Here is a 19,330-nt window from a genome sequence, read left to right on the forward strand (position 1 = left end):
AGCTTGCAAAATACACATTAAGAAAACTGATCTAACTTCTGCAAAAGGAAAATTTACATTTTTACTAACAGATGGCAAGATCAGACACTTGAATGAACATTTAGCAGCAATGAAGGTATGACAGAGACTATATCTCGGCCATCATCGAGAGCCGCGTGACAGGAAGCCCATGGCAGATAAATATTAATTTTCTAAATTTGTTAAGGGCCCTGTGGGCTGGATAAAATGGCTTGGTGGGCTGCATCTGGCCCCTGGGCCGCATTTTGCCTACCCCTGCTATATCTGGTAGTAAATACAACTGGTTTCTAGCCTTATCTTACCTTTTCATCACTGATTTTTAGTGTTTTTGTTAACAGCAACAATAGGAGATTGGTCCAGGCCTCTCTGTGGCTTTCTGAATTCACCGTGATAAAATAGGCTAATGCTTCACTGCACACACTAGAAGAAAGTATTCATAAATTAATTAGTTCATAAGCATACAAACCTTAAGATACAGGGGAAAAAAGCATGTACACATTGTGTGTCCCATTTGTGACTGCAGTAGTTTGTGTTCCCCAATGAGCTGCACTTGCATGTGAATATTTCCAATCAAATCGGTTAGCTTTACGCAAGTACAGTGGTTTGCTTCCATAGATTTTAGTTTATGGGAGTTGCTATAGGTGACTGTAGTTGGCATAAATGCTTGCTTTAAAATTGATGCTTGCTACTGGTATGATGGCCAAGGGTTTTTCCCTCCTGCTCCAGTAATGAGTTTTTTTGTTTTGTTTTTGTTTTTTTTACAAGAACATTGTTTTTAAAAAGGCATCAGTCTGATAATCTGGAGAGTGAAATCCTTTCCTGATCCTCATAACAGGTACAGCTCTACCAACATTTCCCCTCCAAACCCAGCATGAGCCTCCAATTTCTCTCATTTGAGAGGGGTTGATAAACTTTGTCTCAATGGCCCAATGAATTCTTTGTCCAGCTAGACCGACAAAATCTCTTGGGGTTAGAGACATCTTGAGGCCCTAGATTTTTATGTAATATCTCATTCTTACTTTAGAAGTCGGTGTTGTATCGCATCCCAGGAGTCTCTACGGTTTTCGTCAACATACATTCGGAAGAGGATTCTCAAGCAACAAGCCAAGCTGCTGGTCTCTTGTTTTAAAAGATTGGGTTTTGACTTACCCTTGAACCCTAGAAATCAATTAATTACACATTGGAACATCCATCTACATTTGCTTAAAATCAGGAAAAACAAAGTTGAAGTTCAAGATCCAGCAGAGTGGAGAAACCTATTGTAGTGCATTTTGAGAGATGACAAACATACAGTGTATATTAAAAAAAAGAAAAAAAGATACGGTCATTTTTCAGCCTGTGTAGGCACAACATCTCAACTTCTCTAAGGTTTGATGTGGATCCACTGGTAATAAGGGTTGCCCATTACTGCAAAGCTCAGATTTGTAATCCGGTATGTCCTGGGTTTCCCTCTAAACTCTTTGGAGATTTTCACTATTGCTTCCAGATGCAGTCACAGAAAAGACTTCTCACTTGCCTTGGAATTGCATATTGTATATTTTATATAGTTTCATTAAAATATGCAAACACACAAGAAGACCAAAATGGCAAAAAGCCTTCTCTAGGTGGTCTAATGATTTGTGGTCATGACATTTCCACAAAAGGAACCAAATTGCATACCTCTTACTAGCAACTCTTCCAAAATAGATTTCTAAATTGTAATTTGGAATTGCTGGCAACTAAATCCACTATTTCCCCGTCACATTTTTTCCCCCCCATGGTGGAAATGAATTAGGTATTTAGTTACAAAATTGAAGGAATAATCAAAAGCCACCTAATCTAAAGGGTTAAATGTATCATTGAAGTACTATGTGATTAAGTACTAATAAAAAGGCAGTATTGAGTCCAATTGAAGAAATATGCTTCTGCAATGCTACACATTTTTACATGATTCCTACTAGGTAAGATATGCCTACCTGCTCTCCATAAGACAGTTCGCTGTTCATAATTGGAATTAAAGGCTTTGGAAAATGAATGAGACTCTTGCAAACAATCCAATAATTTAAAGAGGTGATGTGAAGACATGTACTTATACATTCCTTGGTCTTCTGTGTCAATGTGGATATCTGCATCCAGGGCATCTCTCTATATAAAGCAAGAGAAGATTGTATTTAAAACAGAGCTAAACCCACCCTCACTTTTACACTTTACAGGCCGTGCACTGGTGTAAAACCAGACCAAGTTTATCAATGCAGATACATGTGAACTTTATTAAAAGAGCAGAATATGATTAATAATGTTTCCATAAGTCTAGAAGATGCCAGGGCTGTCTCTGTGCATTTCAGTGCTGTCCTGCAATTCAGTACCTTGTTTTTACAAATATACTAGCAAAAAAAGTGCAGCGTTGATATCAACCATTGGTAAGAGAACCTGGAACCAAGCAAGATCTCTATTTCAAGACAATGCAAAATCATTGCCGAATGATACAAAGCACCACATATCCTTTGGGGCTGATTCATGATCTGTAGGTTTCTAAAGAGCAGGGGTGTCCAAATTGGGCCAATTCAATTTGGATTCAATGCTGATTTGAAGAATCAGTGATTCGGCAACAGACACAGCTTTAAAATGTTTAAATGTTTTTTCTACATACCTCGAGGTACCAGTATGGCTCATAAACACTGAAATGCTGGGGCAGATGGAGCATCCCACAGGAGTGCAGGGCTCCCCCCGCCTCCTGCGTGCTCAGCAGTGAACCCAGAAGTGGACCAGAACTATTTCTGGTCCACTTCTGCACTGGCAGCGCACTTGCCAGCAGACCCAGAAGTGGACTGGAAGTGCTTCTGGTCCACTTCCAGGCCTGCTGCTGAGCGTGCTGGGGAGCCCCCTCCATGATCCTATGGGATGGTCCATCCACCCCAGCATCTTGGCATTCACAAGCCACCCGGTACCTTCAGGTATGTAGAAAAAAAAAAAAACATTTAAAAAGCTGTGTCTCTTTCCGAATAGTTGAATCTTTCTGAATCTCTCCGAATTGACTGAGAGGATTCCAATTCAATTCGAAGAGATTAAAGGGTCTCTTGATTCGATTTGGATTTGGCCACCGAATCGGGCTGAATCAAAATCAGGGACCAAAGCTTTGCACAGCCCTACTAAAGAGACTGCCAGACAAGTTAACTAGCCAGATATTTCATTCCATATGTCTAAGTGCTGCTGTATGTTGTTAAGGAAATGCACCAGCTTCTGGATAAATGCATACCGACCAACTGGCATGAAGCACATCATCCAAATGTCAGATGCTTCTCTACCGCAGTATAAAAGTAAGAGGTACCTAACCAAGCATTAACACAGATAAGGTTCCTCTGGTCCAAAACCCCAACCCAGGCCTTCTATGGAATAAATAGTGGGCTGTGTACACTCCCTTGAAGACCAAATGACTGGAACTCAACTTTTAAAAAAAGAACCTTTTTACCATAGACAACCTGCTAATAAGCATTATAAGTTAAGTTTTGGCACTTAACCATGGCCCCTTGCCAAGTTTATCTGCTATGATAGGTAGGAAGCAAAGAAATAAATCACCTTCCCTACTCCCCTCTAGAGAATGAAAATGTTAAAGCCACAAATAAAAACAAACTGGAGTCTGTCTTCAGAGCTGCATAAAAAAGAAATGCCTCTTTCAGGAAAAGGATAGTACATACAGTCTGTTACTACAGTGCAAAGAAGAGTCCTTACCTGAGCTGCAGCCATGTGCTCAGCATCTTCCTTCTTGCTAGTTGCTGGATAAAATACTATACTATCAATGGTCTGTATCAGTTCCAGCTGCACCACACACTTAATAAGGAGGTTGGCAAATAGTTTCTGGTCTGATGGAATACAGCAATATTAAGTTTTAGAAGTAATTTATGATAGACAAATAGGACATTCCAAAAATCATTTAGGTCTGCTTCTTCACACCCCGTTATTTTTTTAATTATCTTTAAATCATTGCACAGGAAACATTTTCTTCATTATAACCATAGTAGAAGCAAAGCTTAGACCATACCTTGGCTAGGAATTTTTCATTAAAGGTTTTCAGGTATCCTAAAATGCCTTAGGTCTCCAAGTAAAGAAGCCTAACCACCCACCCCCTCCAAAAACTAGAGAGCAACTCTTTTCTTGAAATAACTGCTTAAGCCAATGACTAGGTGTTTGAGGAAACTGAAGTTGACACTAAAATGCATACTTACTTGCATAAGGACCACCTTTCCAGCTCTCATCTGTTGGATTTGAAAACTGACTCTGTCCCCTTTCTGAAGCATTTTTGTCCACGCTGCTCAGAGACTGGCGATCTAAGTCAACATCCTAGAAGAGAACAGTATCACAGGAACTTCCATTAATCCAATATACTTAATTTGTCCCAGCCCTCACTTTTCTGATTATTTAAATCAATCCTGGCCTTAAGTTATTTCTATAAATGTCTTGTTCTTGTGCTGCATTTGATGCTCCTATTTCCCACTGGTCTAAATACAAAGTAATGCAGTGCGCTAGGTTTAGCTGTTATCTTTACAAATACATTTACCACACTAAATGTTTCTAGTTGCACCCACCCCCAAATTTAATTAAATGGCGCAAATTCATTCTTACCAAATGCTTTTCAGAAACATCATCATCCATTCCTGCTGGTCTCCACGTAAGCAGGCTTCACAGAGAAAGAGAGAAAATATCATAAATCCATTTATCTCGACTTCACATACTGTATCAATTTTTTGTTTGAGCTAACTTACACATGAGGAATGGTGGTTTTGAAGATTTCCAGCATACAATTGCATGTTTGGTCCCAAACTTCAGGACTGAATTTTTCTCCATTTAGTATTACCAAGTTTTCTAGACAATTGGTACCTGATCGAGCCAGCTGTTCATTATCTGTAAATAAATTACCCTTATTTATTAGATTCTACAAGCCTGCCTGATAAAACAATAAGAACTAAAACATTCACTAACAGTTGTGCACATTTTATAATGTGAAGACTTGGTACAAGCAACAGTTCCACCAATAGCTCAAAGCCTACCAAACTGCAGTCATAATGAATGTGCATTATAATACCGCTAAGAGTAAAGCTCTTTTGTACCAAATGGGAGATAAAGGTAGTAAGAATTCCAACCTTGAGAAGACAGGATTCAAGGGACAAAAAGGGTGGCAAAGAAAGAGGCTGAGATATGAAGCCTCTTGTCTTGGTCACAGAACAGATTAATGGCAGAGCTGGGAATAAAGTCCAGGACACTATACTGGATGGAGGTCAGGAGATCAAACAGACTTAACTCTTCCCATGTATGTAGGTTAAGGACAAAAATTTAAAAGTTCAAAATTACTTCCGCCCTCCTAACCACCTACAAACATTCCATGTTAGTAGTTTACACAAGAACTTAAAAAAATGACATACATACGAGTTGGATTATTTAGATAAATAGTTACATAAGAGTAACTTTCTAGGATGCTATATACAGACTATTGGGGTTATTTTCAAATTGTAAGAGAATGAAGTACTTTGTTCATCCAGCCAAGGATGAAAAACTAGTTTTTGACAAAAGAAAAAAAGCTAAATGGCGGAGTGTCAACATAATTCATGACAGAGCAAAATGAAGTCAAGCTCCAAGTATCACCATGCTCAGCAAAACAAGAAACATTCACAGGAAAGGCTAATTAACTAAATGGCACGAAGGAATTATCCTTGGAAACGAGTTATTCATGGATATATAAATAGTGCTTTGTTTTTCCTGCTTTAATTTCTTTGAGAAGAGGCTAACATGTTTATAAAAGGTCTATCAAATTAACACCACACATATGTATGTGAATAAGCTACCTTGTTTTACACACCAGTGTAACTGTGCAAATATATCAGGAAGAAGGATCTCATTTAAAGCTTCATAGAACTGTGTAAATACATCACAGATTGCGTAAAGTGCATGGTTACATGTAGTTGTCATCCATTCAGATTTCTGTAAGAAAATGAGAGGCTTTTAATTTCTTTGTGGTACAAAGTGAATGGAGAGAACAGGTTCTGATACAGCAGGGGCAGGCAATTATTTCAGGTGGAGGGCCACTTAATGAGGTTTGGTGAGCTTGAGGACCACATGGATAGTCCTGCCCCTTGATAGTTACCCTGCCCCCCCTTGTTGTCATCTTGGGACAAGTCCCACTCCTAACCCAGACCCTTGCCAACTGAAGTCCCTCCCCTTGCTCCCCAGAAATGCTCCTTTTAGGAGGGGGGGGTTGCCATCTTAGAACCAGAAAAAAAAAACAAACAAATCATGCATTAAAAGTCAAACATCTACTATAACATTTTAATTTTGTTACAGAAAAATATGTCATTTGTTTGCGTAGTGTATATAGGAGGTGATTGCATAATAACTCAAAAATAAATTCTTAGTCTTGTATTGTCTGTGGGTGGATGTGCGTGTGGGGGATGATATTAGGGCAGGGTGTGGGTGTGTGGCATTTGTGGGGTGTGAGGGATGGTGGGGGGGGGGGGCGTGGGGACCCTCTGTACAGTTCCCCCATGGCGCAGCAGCAGCAGGCAGGAGGCGCTCGAGCCTGGTGCAGGTGCTGTTGCCCAGTGGTGTGCAGCTCTGGCCAGTGGTGCACACTGCAGTGAGGGGGGCAGCCTGCTCAGGCTGCCTCTATCACCAGCACTCCCCACCATGCACGCACAGCCCCCACTCATGTGCCACAAGAGGAAAGCCCCAGGCACTGGAGCAGGCTGCCTTCACCGGTCCCTGCTGCACAGGTCCCAGGAATCCACAGGGAAGTAGGGGTCAGGGCTCCTCTCCACTTCCGGCAGAGTCCCAGGACTTGCACAGCAGGAAGCAGTGAAGGCAGCTGACGCCAGTGCATGGAGCTTCCCTCCAGTGGCGCGTAAGTGCAGGGACTGCGTGTGCACAGTGGGGAGTGCCGATTCAAGGGGAAACAGGCAAATCTCAGAAGATGACATGTTGGAGAATGAATACCTATGATACCACTGCCCATGTGGAGCTAGGTCTTTAGCTGTCAGATTTTTAAAGCCAAAAAACTGTCCCCAGAAGACCTTTGTTACCTCAGTTTGTTGTTCAGGGAGTTTCATATTGTCAAAAATCCTAAATACAATTCGGAAGAGATCTTGCCACCAGTGTTTTTCAAAGGTATGCCCGTAGCTCTTCATTATTTCAAACATCACAGTCAGACCTCTACGAGAAGAAGAAAACAATAAAAAGCACAAAGGCTCAAATGGGGGCCTCTGTTCATTCAAATAACTGAATACACCCAAAAGGCAAAATATTCTTATTACCTTGTCCGAACATCTAATTTACATCTATTAATGATGCAAGATAGTTCAAATAAGATAGGGAACCATCCTCTGACCCAGACCCTGTCTCCAGGAGCAACATTCATGTCATCACTTGTGTATTCTCTTAATACCTAAGAAAGATTGGGGTAGGCAGCAAGAAAGAAAAAAAAAAAAAGTCAGCTTTAAAAATGCACCTTTAGAGACTATTTTAAATCAGAGCTTAAAATCTTTAAAAAGAGCTTAGAAGTTAAAAGCTGAATTATTAGTTAGGTGTGCAATAAGATATCATTTCAGTATGTTCACTCCTCTAATTATATCCACAAATACTGTTAAAGACTCATTTTAGCTCCATTCCTCATCTAGCTTTGAAAAAACCCTATTTTTTTGGTATACAATGGAATCAAATTTCAGATGGACTCCTGAACTGCACCTGCCTTCACATAATTTGTGCAAGTCGTTTTATGTTTTGCTTGTGCAGTTACATAGATATTGGATGCATATCTTGCAAGTGTAATTAATACTTCAGGATCTTTTTAACAAAATTATTGCCATATTGCATATTCCTGAAATAAGACCTCCACAAAGAACAATTTAAGCTTCTACCCAGTGTATTAAAAGGCATAAAAATAATGAAACATGAAATTTAGCTTGCAATAATCCACATTTGGAATCAAATTTCATATTTTTTGAATTGTCATAAAGTTGCAAGAGTCAGCTTAAATCACATTATTCAGCTTAAATTACATTGGTTTCAACCACACAAAGCTGAAACCAAAAGTTTCATCATTTTTCAAAAGGGGGCAACAAACTAGTACCAGCATACCACCTTTAATATTAAACTGGCATCTACTTTTAGGTAACCATTTTCACAACGCACTGTTAGACTCAAGTCTGGTTTAAAAACAATTTTTCATTTCACAGTAATTTTGGTTTAGCATTAAAAGATACTAGAAGAACATGAAAGCAGAGCATAAATTACCTGTGGTCTTTCTGAAACATATTTAGCACAATAACGAATAAGTCTGATGGCTTCCATGCTAGTGTCAGGAAATGCTACATTACAGGCAAATTCAGATAAACATTTTACCGCATCCTGAAATGAATCTATTGCTGCTGGAAAATGTTGCTGGAAAATATTTGCTGGGGAAAACAGAAGAGAAAGAAACAGAATATTAATATTTAAAAGGTGTCTTTTATAACTGCTTCTTTGTCATAGCTTCATTAAATCTAAGTTTTTCTGAGGCCAGTTACTTATTAAAATACTTCCAGAGTATTAAACATATGCTTCAATTTAAAGCTTTATATCAGTTTTCTTGTTCTAAGTCAAATGGCCTTCAAAACCCTCAGACAATGCAGTAAGAGAACAGGACAACAATTTAGAATTTGGAGAGACACAAATCAACATGAACCTTAGTTTACTCTAAAAGTTTCTGCCTACAATCCAGGAGATCCAGATATCTGAAGGCTGCAAAAGTTATTCTATTAGATTATTGTATGAATTTAATAGAACTGTATCTATAGCCACTTCTCATTTTCAGTGTATTTCAATTTTTTAAATATACAGGGGACACTTGGTGACAAATTTCTCTCTTACACAAAAAGGGGGGAGGGGTTAATGCATACGCACGTGTGTGTATTATATCTGTGGTTAAAATGCTGAAATATACTGTTAAAAATGACACCAAATACACCTTCCTTTAAGCAAAGAATTAGTCTCTATACCATGGTCCACAACTTTTTTAGCTTTAAGGCATCCGTCCATAAATTTCCCTGAATTACATGGTACCCTAGTTGAAAAGCCACTTGGATCTAAATTCAGAGAAGATATGGAGGGGGCCCTGAGGCTGAAAAGTTAAAGAATCACCAATCTAACCGAGGTCACTTAAAGGTTGCTAGCACCAGAAGCACGAGAGGAGTGAAGAGGATGAACCAGGCTACAAAGCACAGCTCCCTATGTGCATCCACCTGCTTGCAGCAAACACAGTTGGCAGCATGGGGTACAGGCAAGCAGCACAGAAGCTGCCTGGGGGGCAGGGGATGGCAGTAACAGTGGTGATGACGAATCTCCAAAGGAGCAGCTGCAAATGCCAGCGGCATAAGCTGGAGCAATGCAGGGTACCGGATTGGGGAGGAGAGCATTTACCTCACACAGAGGGCTCTCAGGCACACCACATTTGCTCTCTAGTGAGCCATGGCACCATCTCTGCGAATCACTGCTCTACAATAAGCACATTTGTCAGGGGTGCAAAACAGGCCATATTCAATTCAGATTTGGCCCAAATTGGGGACAGTGATTTGATTCATTGATTCAGATCACTGTTCCCGATTCGATTCGGCCGAATCCGAAGATTTGATGCCGATTCAGAGAATCAATGATTTGGACACAGAGCTTTAAATGTTTTGTTTTTTTTCTACATACCTCGAGGTACCAGGTGCGACTCGCGAATGCTGCAATGGTGGAGCGGATGGAGTGTCCCACAGGAGCGCGCAGGTGGGCCCACGTGTGCTCAGTGGCGAACCCAGAAGTGGACTGGAAGTACTTGTAGTCCACTTCCGGGTCTGCTGCCAAGCATGCTGGGGGGGCTCCCCTGCACCCCTCCAGACCCAGGAGGCACCAGTCACTGTGCCAGGAGGGCCTCCCAGTGGACCCAGAAGTGGACTGGAAGTGCTTGTGGTCCACTTCCGGGTCTGCTGCTGAGCGTGTCGAAGACCCCCGCATGCTCCTGTGGGATGCTCCATCTGCCCCAGAATCGCAGCATTCACGAGCCGCCTACTACCTTGAAGTACGTAGAAAAAACATTTAAAGTTGTGTCTATATCTGAATCATCAAATCTTTCTGAATCAATTCAGAGAGATTAAAGTCTCTCCATTTGATTCGGATTCAGAGATTAGGCCACTGAATTGGGCCGAATCTCCACTGAATCGAATCAGTGGCTGAAGCTTTGCATAGCCCTAATATCTGTGAAGCCATATCTTTGGCCATTTCAAAATACCAGAGTTCACTGTGTGCGTGCGAAAAAAAAGTTACAGCACAACTTGGCCCAACACTCAAGTCATTTGTGATTTATTCCACCTGCTTCCCCCACCAATTATCCAGCCAGAGGAATGAGATGGTTCTTCCTTCAACTGGAAAGACTCTTCAGCCCCTCTTGCCATCCATGAGATAATGAAGGCATCCAGCACTACCTTTACAAAAAGCAGGACCTCTCTCTCACCCCCTACCACTTTTTCAAGTCCACCTCTTGGGAAAGATGTATCTTGGTGCTCAGATGTTGAGAGAACCCTTTCACATGCTGTTAAAGTATTTCATACACCCTCCTGCATTCCGCTTAGATATTTTCTAGCACTACTTTAGAGATCAGACGTAATATGCCATTTTGGTTTTGTCAGTCAGAGAAGCAGAGCAGTTATAACAGTGTTGGAGCTGTTCTAGCTAGACCAGTATGCAAAACCTACCCTAATAATTTTAGCAAGTTGGATATTTAAAAGCCAAACCCCAAAACTACAATAACAAACCCATTATTTAAACAGGATCTTCTAGCATACAATGCGTGAACTAGAACTGCTGCTGTGATCCATGTGCCAAGAATTACTTACTAACTATGTGTGCTGTAGTTTGAAAAGCCAACTCCACGATATTCCCATCATGGTCTGAAGCCGCTTGGTGAAATACTGCAAAGATATTCTTCCAGCCTGAGCGAATGTTCCCAGCCTGCGAGTTGACCATCTGAGCAATGCAGCGTATTACCATGTCACGAATAGTTGGAGATCTTAAAAAAAAAAAAAAAAAAAAAAAAAAGAATGAACCACCACGTCAAGTGCCATTCCCTATTTGCCACAGAGAATCTAAACAGTCACATTAAGATGCTTAAAAGTAAGCAAGGCCAAAAAGTAAGCAAAAGCAGAAATTTTAATACACGCACACCTGTTTTTCTTCATAATATGCTCAAAAGGCCTCAAAAAGTCCTTCTGGAAACGGAAGTTGGCCAACTCTCCCTTCTCAAGGAACTTCATTGACAGCTGCCTTAATGAGTCAACTGCAAAGATGGCCACATCTTCATTAGGGTTGCAGCCAACCTAGTAAGGGAAAAAAAGTGTGTGTCTATGTATGCCAATATACATTAAAAAAAGTCAACTCTTCAATAAACTGTTTCAGACCAACAGTTAATTGAAGAATGCTGGCACAGGGCTTCCATGCTTCATCCTTTAGGTAACTAGACTGTCGTTACAAACAAACAATGCCATGCAAAAACACAGAAATTTGTAAACTGGTGGTTTAAAGGAATGAGTAGTATACCACTACCAGACTAGGACATGGAAAAAATTTGGGTTAGAGAATTAGCAAACTGTTCAAGTTTGCAAACACTCAGTTTACACCTGCAAAGAGAATTCATTACATTATTTCTAACAATGGAGCTAAGGAATTAAGAATCTTTTTCCTTCTCTTTGATTACATACTCCATAATGTACTCTGATTGTAGATTTAGTTATGATACAAATGTGAGATATTCATGACTTCTTCAGTTCATGCAGAGTATTTAAAAGCATTAACTCAATCCATGTTGATCCATACATCCCCAAACCCATGACACTTGAATCATAAGAACCCTTTAAAGCCATGATGCACAATATTGGCCAAGAATTTCTCCTTAAACATTATTCCACCTGAACTCAAGTGGCATTGTAAGATTATATTCTGTAATCTTTAAGGTTTAAGTACCTTATTGAAATGATCTCCGATCACTTGCCATATCCTTGACCACTGCAGCCTAATGCGATTCATGTTGTAATATGAAATCTCCACTATCTTTTGTAGACTGAACATGCGTGGGTGGTGGGGGGAAGCCAGCTCATCCATGGAAACAGCACACAACCATCGGACAAAGTCAACTGAATGTTAAACAGATATTATAGGCCGTGAGTTTGGGATGGTTTCCCCTGCAATGGTCCTTTTCACCATATGTTCAGTATACATACCTATTGCATTGCCATCCAGCCTGGTTGATCCTGTAAATATTCTGTGGAACAAAATTGAAGATGTGGTTAACATGTTAAGTAGTATTGAAAAGAGGTAACTCATTTGTCCTACAGAAGCTAAGCTGCTTCCCTCCATGGCATCCCACAAGCCCCATGCATGCTACTCTCTCACCCTCTCCTCTATTTCATGAGCTTTCTTCAACCCCCTGCACTACCACCTTCCCACCATGGCAAGAACTTGTATGTACCTCCCCCAGCCTGGAGCTTTTTGAGCATCCTCATCTACCAAGCCAGGGTATGCCATTATTCTCATGCCCCAAAACGCACATTAAAAGGATGTGTGCAGGCTTGCACTGCCTCAATAACTATTTTGCCAAAAAATACATCAATCATTCAGGGTGTTTCCATGTTAAAAACTACTAAGAGGCTGAGCCGGGGGGGGGGGGGGGGGGGGGGGGGGGGGGGGGGAAAGTGTTGCACTAAAAGGCATTAAATTGGGTGCCACTTGATACCTCGTCAGGCTACAACAGTGCTAGAAGCTCTAGCTGCACTAACCGCAGGGCAAGAGCTCTGTGGGCTGGGGGTTGAGCATCTCTAGCCTAGTAAAATGAAGATACTGACACATGTCCAGTAACTAGGGATTTCGGAGAACCCAACTTGGATCTGTGACCCAGCAGAGGCAAAAAAAGTGTAAATTTAGAGTAGCAGATAGCAAACAAACATAACAGGACATGCTTTATGTAGCAGACAGCCAATACAAAAGTAATTTATGTGCTTTTTAAATTGGTTCTTGTGCGCTATACAACACAATACCTCCAATTTATTTTGCAGCAGTAAAGGACTGAAGAAAAGAATATGCATATGATATTTCCACCCTCAAAGTCCATTTGAATTTATGCAAAATAATCCCTCTGGCTATCCAGCAATCAGTGTCAATAACCAACTAGTTCACTGGAAAACATGTTTCCTCTCTGGGATTGAAATAATGTACTGAAGTAGATCCATGAGATTTGGCAAGATTCTTATAATGGTTTTAAACTTCAAAAGTTGAAAACCCAGTCAGAGTCAACAGGTTTTTTATTTGTTTGTTTTTAAAAACAAACATCAGGACAGCTTGGTAAATTCGATGTGCACATGATCCTGTTACAGGAGTTAATGACAATACCTGTCCACTGCCACCACCACACTTTGTGAGCTAGTCTCTCCTACAGATTCTTGAATGCTGGCCATTTGCCTTTTATCAACTCCACCACCAACAAGGTTACCTGGAAAAAGAATATTCAGAGACAAATGACATCATATGGATTCCTAACTATCAATAAATAGTGTGTTCAGTTTTACACAAGAAGCGGTGATAAACAGCTGCTGCTCCCAAGTCATTTCCAAAATTCATACAGGACAAGTGATATTAATAATATTTAAAACCCAATCTCAAAACAGTATTTCTTGACTGTCCATATATTTGATTCCAGAAGATTAGCTTCAAGTTAACAGTAAAATAAAGTTATGAGCACATGAACATGCATTCATTTGTTCATTCGAAAGGGAGAGATGTTGTTTCAAATGAAACAGGTTTTGCATCGTAGGACTGCATGAAAATTAATCATCTTCAGTAGTTTTCAATTGATGAAACAGAAAAAGAAAAAAAAAGAGCAAGAAAGGAAAGAAAAAACAAAAAGGAAAAAAAAAAATCTGTGACAGCTGTTCCTATAACCCAAAGGTTCCCAACCACCAGGTTGGTTACGGGGTCATGGCATGAACCTGTGCTCAGAGCCCCATCTCTCAGCCCAGACAAGCAGCTTCCAGGGTCACAGCTAAACTTCCGGGGTTACGACTGGATGGTGGGGGAGCCCCAGGAGGAAGGCAGCTGGCTCCGCATGCCCTGTCCCGCTCCCACCAGGCCGTGGTAAAAGACAAAAGAAAAAGTTTGGGAACCACTGCTATAGCCTATAAACAAGTGCATGAACTTTAATTAATTATCTATAGTGGAACCAGAGGGTGTCTCTACACAAGCTTTGGGATGGAGGGTGCATGGGGAAGGAGAAATAGCACGCACCTTAGTTAGAGCAGCTCCCCAGGAGTTGCCCTAATTAAAGCACCCACAGCATCCCATGCTTCAAAATCTTGATTGGGGTGCTTTAACTAAAGCTTTTTTGACGAGCTTTAGTTAAAGCGCCCTCCGCCACCATTTTGAAGTGCGGGGACACTGAATACACATGATGTGGAGGATGCTGGAGCATGTTAATTGGCACACTCCAGTAGACTCAATTAATCAAGTCTGCGCCATGTGCCAATTAGCACACACTGGAACAGATGTCCAGTATGTGTATAGGTGCCTAGAGATATTACCCTGATTACCTGCAGTTTAGTTACCCAAACATGCCAGTGTAGTTACTGCTTCTGTTAAAACACTCTGCTATTTCTATATTAAATCTTTTCTATGAAGAAACTTTTCTCTCCCTATAGTTCTCCGTGCATGAACCCCATTTTGTGGAATATAAAATACACGCTAGGATGGATGATGGAAGTATCTAGTATGAAATTTGCAAGTGCCTGTATTCTAAACAGAAGTTTCTAGGTGCCATCAAAAGTTTAGTACATAAAGATTTTAAATCATTGCAATATTTTTATTTCTAAACAAAGGAAAAAAAGTAAACTAACATTGGTAACAAAACTATATCATACTATATCTGAAAGAGTCATAACCACATTCTCAAAATTTTCTACAGGCAATTACATCTAGGAATTTTATAAAAGTAACTTCGTAGAACCAATTTAAAACAGCTGGAACATACTTAGGTAATCATTACTGGAGTAGCTGAAGCAGTGGGGTCCTTTTATTCATCACAGTAAAACTACTCTCCACTGTTAGTTCATAGTTATCTGCTTCAAACATTTCATAGGAATTTATCATCTGTCATGTTAAGTGTTTAGATTTAATTTACTTGTAAATGCAAGCTTGTAAAGTGTCAGAGATTAATCTTACCTAGTCCCAGGCTCATGAATTCTTCACTTCCAGATGTATAGCTTTTAATGCTGCCTTCTCTTTCACGCCCAGAGCCAGATAAGTATCGTGTTTTAACCCCAGTTCCTATAAGTTGTGCTAGTTCCAACTGGCTGATGCATTTCAAGATCTAAAAAGCATGCATCAACAACATAAGTACCTATGACCACCTTTTACTATGAATTTTACAGGTCAAATTATTTTACTAATATTAAGTCTCAACACCTCTGTGATGTAGACAAATGTTATTGCAAATACAGTTATTCTAAATGACCAAGATCACAATGACTCAGTGACAACTGTGAAATCAGAAGCTAGAAATCTAACCCCTGGTTCTCTAGCTGCTAAACCAAGCTTAATATGTAAACAATTGGAGTTATTATTCTCCAGTAGATTTCCTTTCCCATAGGGGTAAGTGGGTGGGCTCCCATTACTTAAAAATTGCAGCTGGATTTGGGGAATCTTAGGCCTCTTGCTACATGTTGCATATATTACACAACTAACTGGTTACCTGTGCAATAAATTAGACTAGCCACATGTGCAAGGTAACTATCACACAATAAATAACTATCCAGCTATAAAAAGAGCAAACCAGCCATAAAGAGTTAATGCTTGAAAACATGTAACAACTCTATAGCTGGTTTCTATCCAGCTATAACTTGAACATGTAGCAGGGCCCTTAAAAGGCAGATCCAGAGAGACAAAGGACAATGTCATTCCCACAGTGGAGTGCTCATTAGCAATGCTGAGTAGACAAGCCTGCTTTGTAGATGGAAACAAAGTGGTAAAGATGTTAGGAGCATCCCTTGGACTGTTCAGACCCACTTGCCCAGAACCCAGGGCTTTAGGGTGGTGCCAGGGCACCCAAAACCATCCTCACTGCCTCATTTAAAAAGTTTATTTTACAAGGAACAGGACCTACTGGGTAGAGTTTATTCCCTCAACAGCACAAGCATGCACTCTTGTTACCCTGCAAGCTAGTTAAGCCTCTGTGTTGTCATTAAAGCTGAAACCTAGCCTCTCTGTTGCATGTTAAGCTGAAACAAAGATCTGAAGTAAGGTCCAGCACGATTCCTATCAGTCTCCTCCTGATCAGCAAAGACTTGTTGGGGGGGGGGGGGAGGAAATCTTATCTAATCAGTTGAGAAAGCATGAAACTGCAGTAGTCTTGCTTTCAGTTTAAATTAAATTTAATCCTGCCAGTTTTCCCATTCTCCCTGGAAATTTCTGCACTGACAAAGGAAGCTGCCTTGTAGGAGTTGCCAAAGCGTGAGAAGGAAGACTTGAGGATTATATACCAAGAGTATTTTTTTTAATATATGTTTGATAAACTCAGTGGTTCAGAAGTTGGCTTCTCTCTCAAAATTTAATGATAACTTAACACCCATAAAGGAGAAGAGCATTTTTAACAATCTTGACACACCTCAGGACTGGCCTCCCAGATCCCATTTTAAGAGCCTTCACAATTCTAAAGGTTAGAAACATATGTCAGACACTGCAGATTCGGATACCAGTGTGTACTTCTGTAAGAGGGGGAATTTAATCTGTAAAGCTTCCCAGGGCTGCAGCTGTGAATCCTCTAGATTGTACAAATAGCAGACAAAGCTAAATGAACAAAATGTTGAGGCTACTGATGCACATCAAGTCTTCAAGTGCTCTAGCTATCCAAGCATTTACCTCATGCCAGGAATTCCCAAGGTAGTTGCCATCTGTATGAGCCACTGTAATAAGTGTTTTAATGGTGTCTATGTTTTTCTGTTTCATTTCTGTAATGCTGGAACTGGCAGTCAACAGTGAAAAGCGAGCAAGGGCCTGTACATAAGCATCTCGTTCAAGCTAGAATACAGAAATGAGAAAAGTCAAGTCTGCAAGCATAGAAGAAAAAGCCATGCTGGGTTGCACAAAACCCTCCTGACACCCCTATTTTGACCATGTTCCTGCCCTCCCCACCACCCCCCTCTCTCAGTTTTGCAATTACAGTAGAGTATTTCCTGGCAGAGTCTTGAATCGAGTTGGGTACCCACAGTTGTCCTTAGGTGACCCACAAAAGCATGTCGGGTTCAGATTGGAATGTGAACTAGTTCACATTCTACAGTTTGGGGCGGGGGGTCAGAAAAAAAAATTTCGGGTTAGAATCAGGTCAGAATAAGCCTCACTGACATATGTGACCCCCCTCCCCCGCTTAAACCTCCCCCACACCAACTCTAACGCATAACCAGAAGAGGTATCATGTCACCTGGATCTGGCTTGTTCAACGTCTGCATGGATCGGGTGCTTCAGTGGGGCTTTTATCTAATACAGAGGTAAGCAACATTTTTGAGCCAAGTGCCAAAAACCCCCAGCAACCTGGACTTTGAAGATGCTGGCATGCTGGACAGTAGGGGAGCGGCAAGGGGCCCAACGCTTGTTGTGGCAGCACATCCCTGGCCTCTTCCCCACTGTCCACCCCAAGGCGTATGTGCAGCCGCTGCTAGCAACTAACAGGTCTGGGGCTCTGACCACAGCACAGCTGCCTGCAGCTGTCTGCTGTGAGCAACCTGGGCTCTGGCCAAGCCCCTGCAAGTGGCTGCACCAAGATCTAGAACCCCAGCCTCACTTATTGCTGGCAGCAGCTGCAGCCACATCTCTGGGAACACGGCAGGGAAGGGGACAGGACACGGGGTGGGGCAGCCCAGCCCCTTTCTTGCTGCAGACTGGGCACTGGACACACGCAGGGACCTGGCTTGCTGGAGCTTCTGCACAGGAGGAGGGCCCCCCTCTGGGACTGCCCAGGGCAGCTGCCCCCACGACAACACCCCCATCTGCGAGCGCCTTCCCCCAGCCCTGTGATCAGGCCAAATTCTGCCCTTTGATCCCCAAAGCATGCGCAGCAATGAGTCGGCTGGGACTCCAGACCACAGTGCAGCTGCTTCTAGGCTCATGGCTGCCTGTCACATCTAGCTGGGCTCTGGGCAGCTGCTGCCTGCCACAGAGCCCAGGCTGCTTACAGCAAGGCTTGCAGCCTTTCTGCCGCCTGCTGCAAGCAGCCTAGGCTCTGTGGCTGGCAGCAGCTGCCCAAAGCCCATCCAGATGCGGCATGCTGAGCACAATGGCTATGCATGCCATGCTCTGGCACACCTGGTGAGTGTTGCCGACCCCTGATCTAGTAGCCAATTGAATCAGCTTTAGCTATAAGCACCAAAAAGCCCAGCTAAAGCACCCATCTAATACAGACACTATGGAGCTGGGTTGAACTAATGCACTGCCTCTTCCAATAAAGTGTGGTTTGATTTTTTCCATGTTTGTCAGCAGCTTGAGCAGAATGATTAGAAAATGTGTCTGGGTCAGGTTGTACATGTTTGCTTTAAAGTAGATTGCCTTGGTGCATGAGTACAATGATGTTGCTAATGCACGCTGCAGGTTTGGGTCCAGATCTGTAATATCAGGTGCGGGTCGGAAATGGGCCTTTAATATGCAACCTGTGCAGGTCTCTATTCCCTGGTCATCAAGGAAGAACTGGAGACAAGCTAGCAAGTGAACTTAATGGATACCCCATCAATGGGGGTCATCTGATAGTTAAGAATAAAAAGAAACATATTTTACAATATTCACACTTCAAGACTGTATCAAAATGAAAAAAAAAATCTTTCTGGTGACAAAACATTCCAGTCAACAAGTCATTTTTTCATTTAAACTTGCTGGAGGTGACTAGTGGAAAATACACGTCATCCCCTTCTATACTATATAAAGCTGTGAGATAACACCATTTTATAATCAGTTTTAAAATTCCTTTTTCTTCCGGCATCATGTTAGTTTCTAGAGATCTACACAGATCAGATCCACTATATACAAACCTGCATGCCAAAAATGCAGGCTATTCTGATTGCACATCGTATTCCTTCCAAACAGAGAGATGCAACTTCTGTGTCATCGCAGTTCTGAAGACCAACGCTATAAGCTGCCAATAATGGAGTCCACACAAGCTAGATAAAAAAAACAAGCCTTTGTAAGTAAGTTTAGTTTTCGTTGCTGACTAACCAATTCTTCCAAAAGCAGTTACTAATTTGGAGGCAAC

General features: G+C 41.4%; 1 protein-coding gene across 4 annotated transcripts in view; it reads right to left on the reverse strand.

Moving 5' to 3' along the window:
- The window catches only part of ARFGEF2 (ADP ribosylation factor guanine nucleotide exchange factor 2), a 56,896-nt gene that overhangs the window by 4,984 nt on the left and 32,582 nt on the right, over positions 1-19,330 (reverse strand). For 3 of the 4 annotated variants that reach the window (XM_014609664.3, XM_019484534.2, XM_014609663.3), the window contains exons 20-38: positions 19,110-19,238; positions 16,954-17,112; positions 15,259-15,406; positions 13,438-13,537; positions 12,273-12,313; positions 12,016-12,185; positions 11,221-11,372; positions 10,893-11,065; positions 8,275-8,435; positions 7,296-7,426; positions 7,065-7,194; positions 5,835-5,970; positions 4,758-4,896; positions 4,618-4,672; positions 4,221-4,335; positions 3,727-3,857; positions 1,974-2,142; positions 1,038-1,176; positions 321-438 (exon numbers count right to left, since the gene is read on the reverse strand). In XM_014609664.3, coding sequence (XP_014465150.1) covers positions 321-438; positions 1,038-1,176; positions 1,974-2,142; positions 3,727-3,857; positions 4,221-4,335; positions 4,618-4,672; positions 4,758-4,896; positions 5,835-5,970; positions 7,065-7,194; positions 7,296-7,426; positions 8,275-8,435; positions 10,893-11,065; positions 11,221-11,372; positions 12,016-12,185; positions 12,273-12,313; positions 13,438-13,537; positions 15,259-15,406; positions 16,954-17,112; positions 19,110-19,238 — 2,496 coding nt within the window. Of the gene's footprint in view, positions 1-320; positions 439-1,037; positions 1,177-1,973; positions 2,143-3,726; positions 3,858-4,220; positions 4,336-4,617; positions 4,673-4,757; positions 4,897-5,834; positions 5,971-7,064; positions 7,195-7,295; positions 7,427-8,274; positions 8,436-10,892; positions 11,066-11,220; positions 11,373-12,015; positions 12,186-12,272; positions 12,314-13,437; positions 13,538-15,258; positions 15,407-16,953; positions 17,113-19,109; positions 19,239-19,330 lie in introns of those variants that run through there. The other variant, XM_014609665.3, reaches the window with a different exon arrangement.

Source organism: Alligator mississippiensis, chromosome 9, assembly GCF_030867095.1.
Source record: "Alligator mississippiensis isolate rAllMis1 chromosome 9, rAllMis1, whole genome shotgun sequence".
Classification (NCBI taxonomy): Eukaryota; Metazoa; Chordata; order Crocodylia; family Alligatoridae; genus Alligator; species Alligator mississippiensis.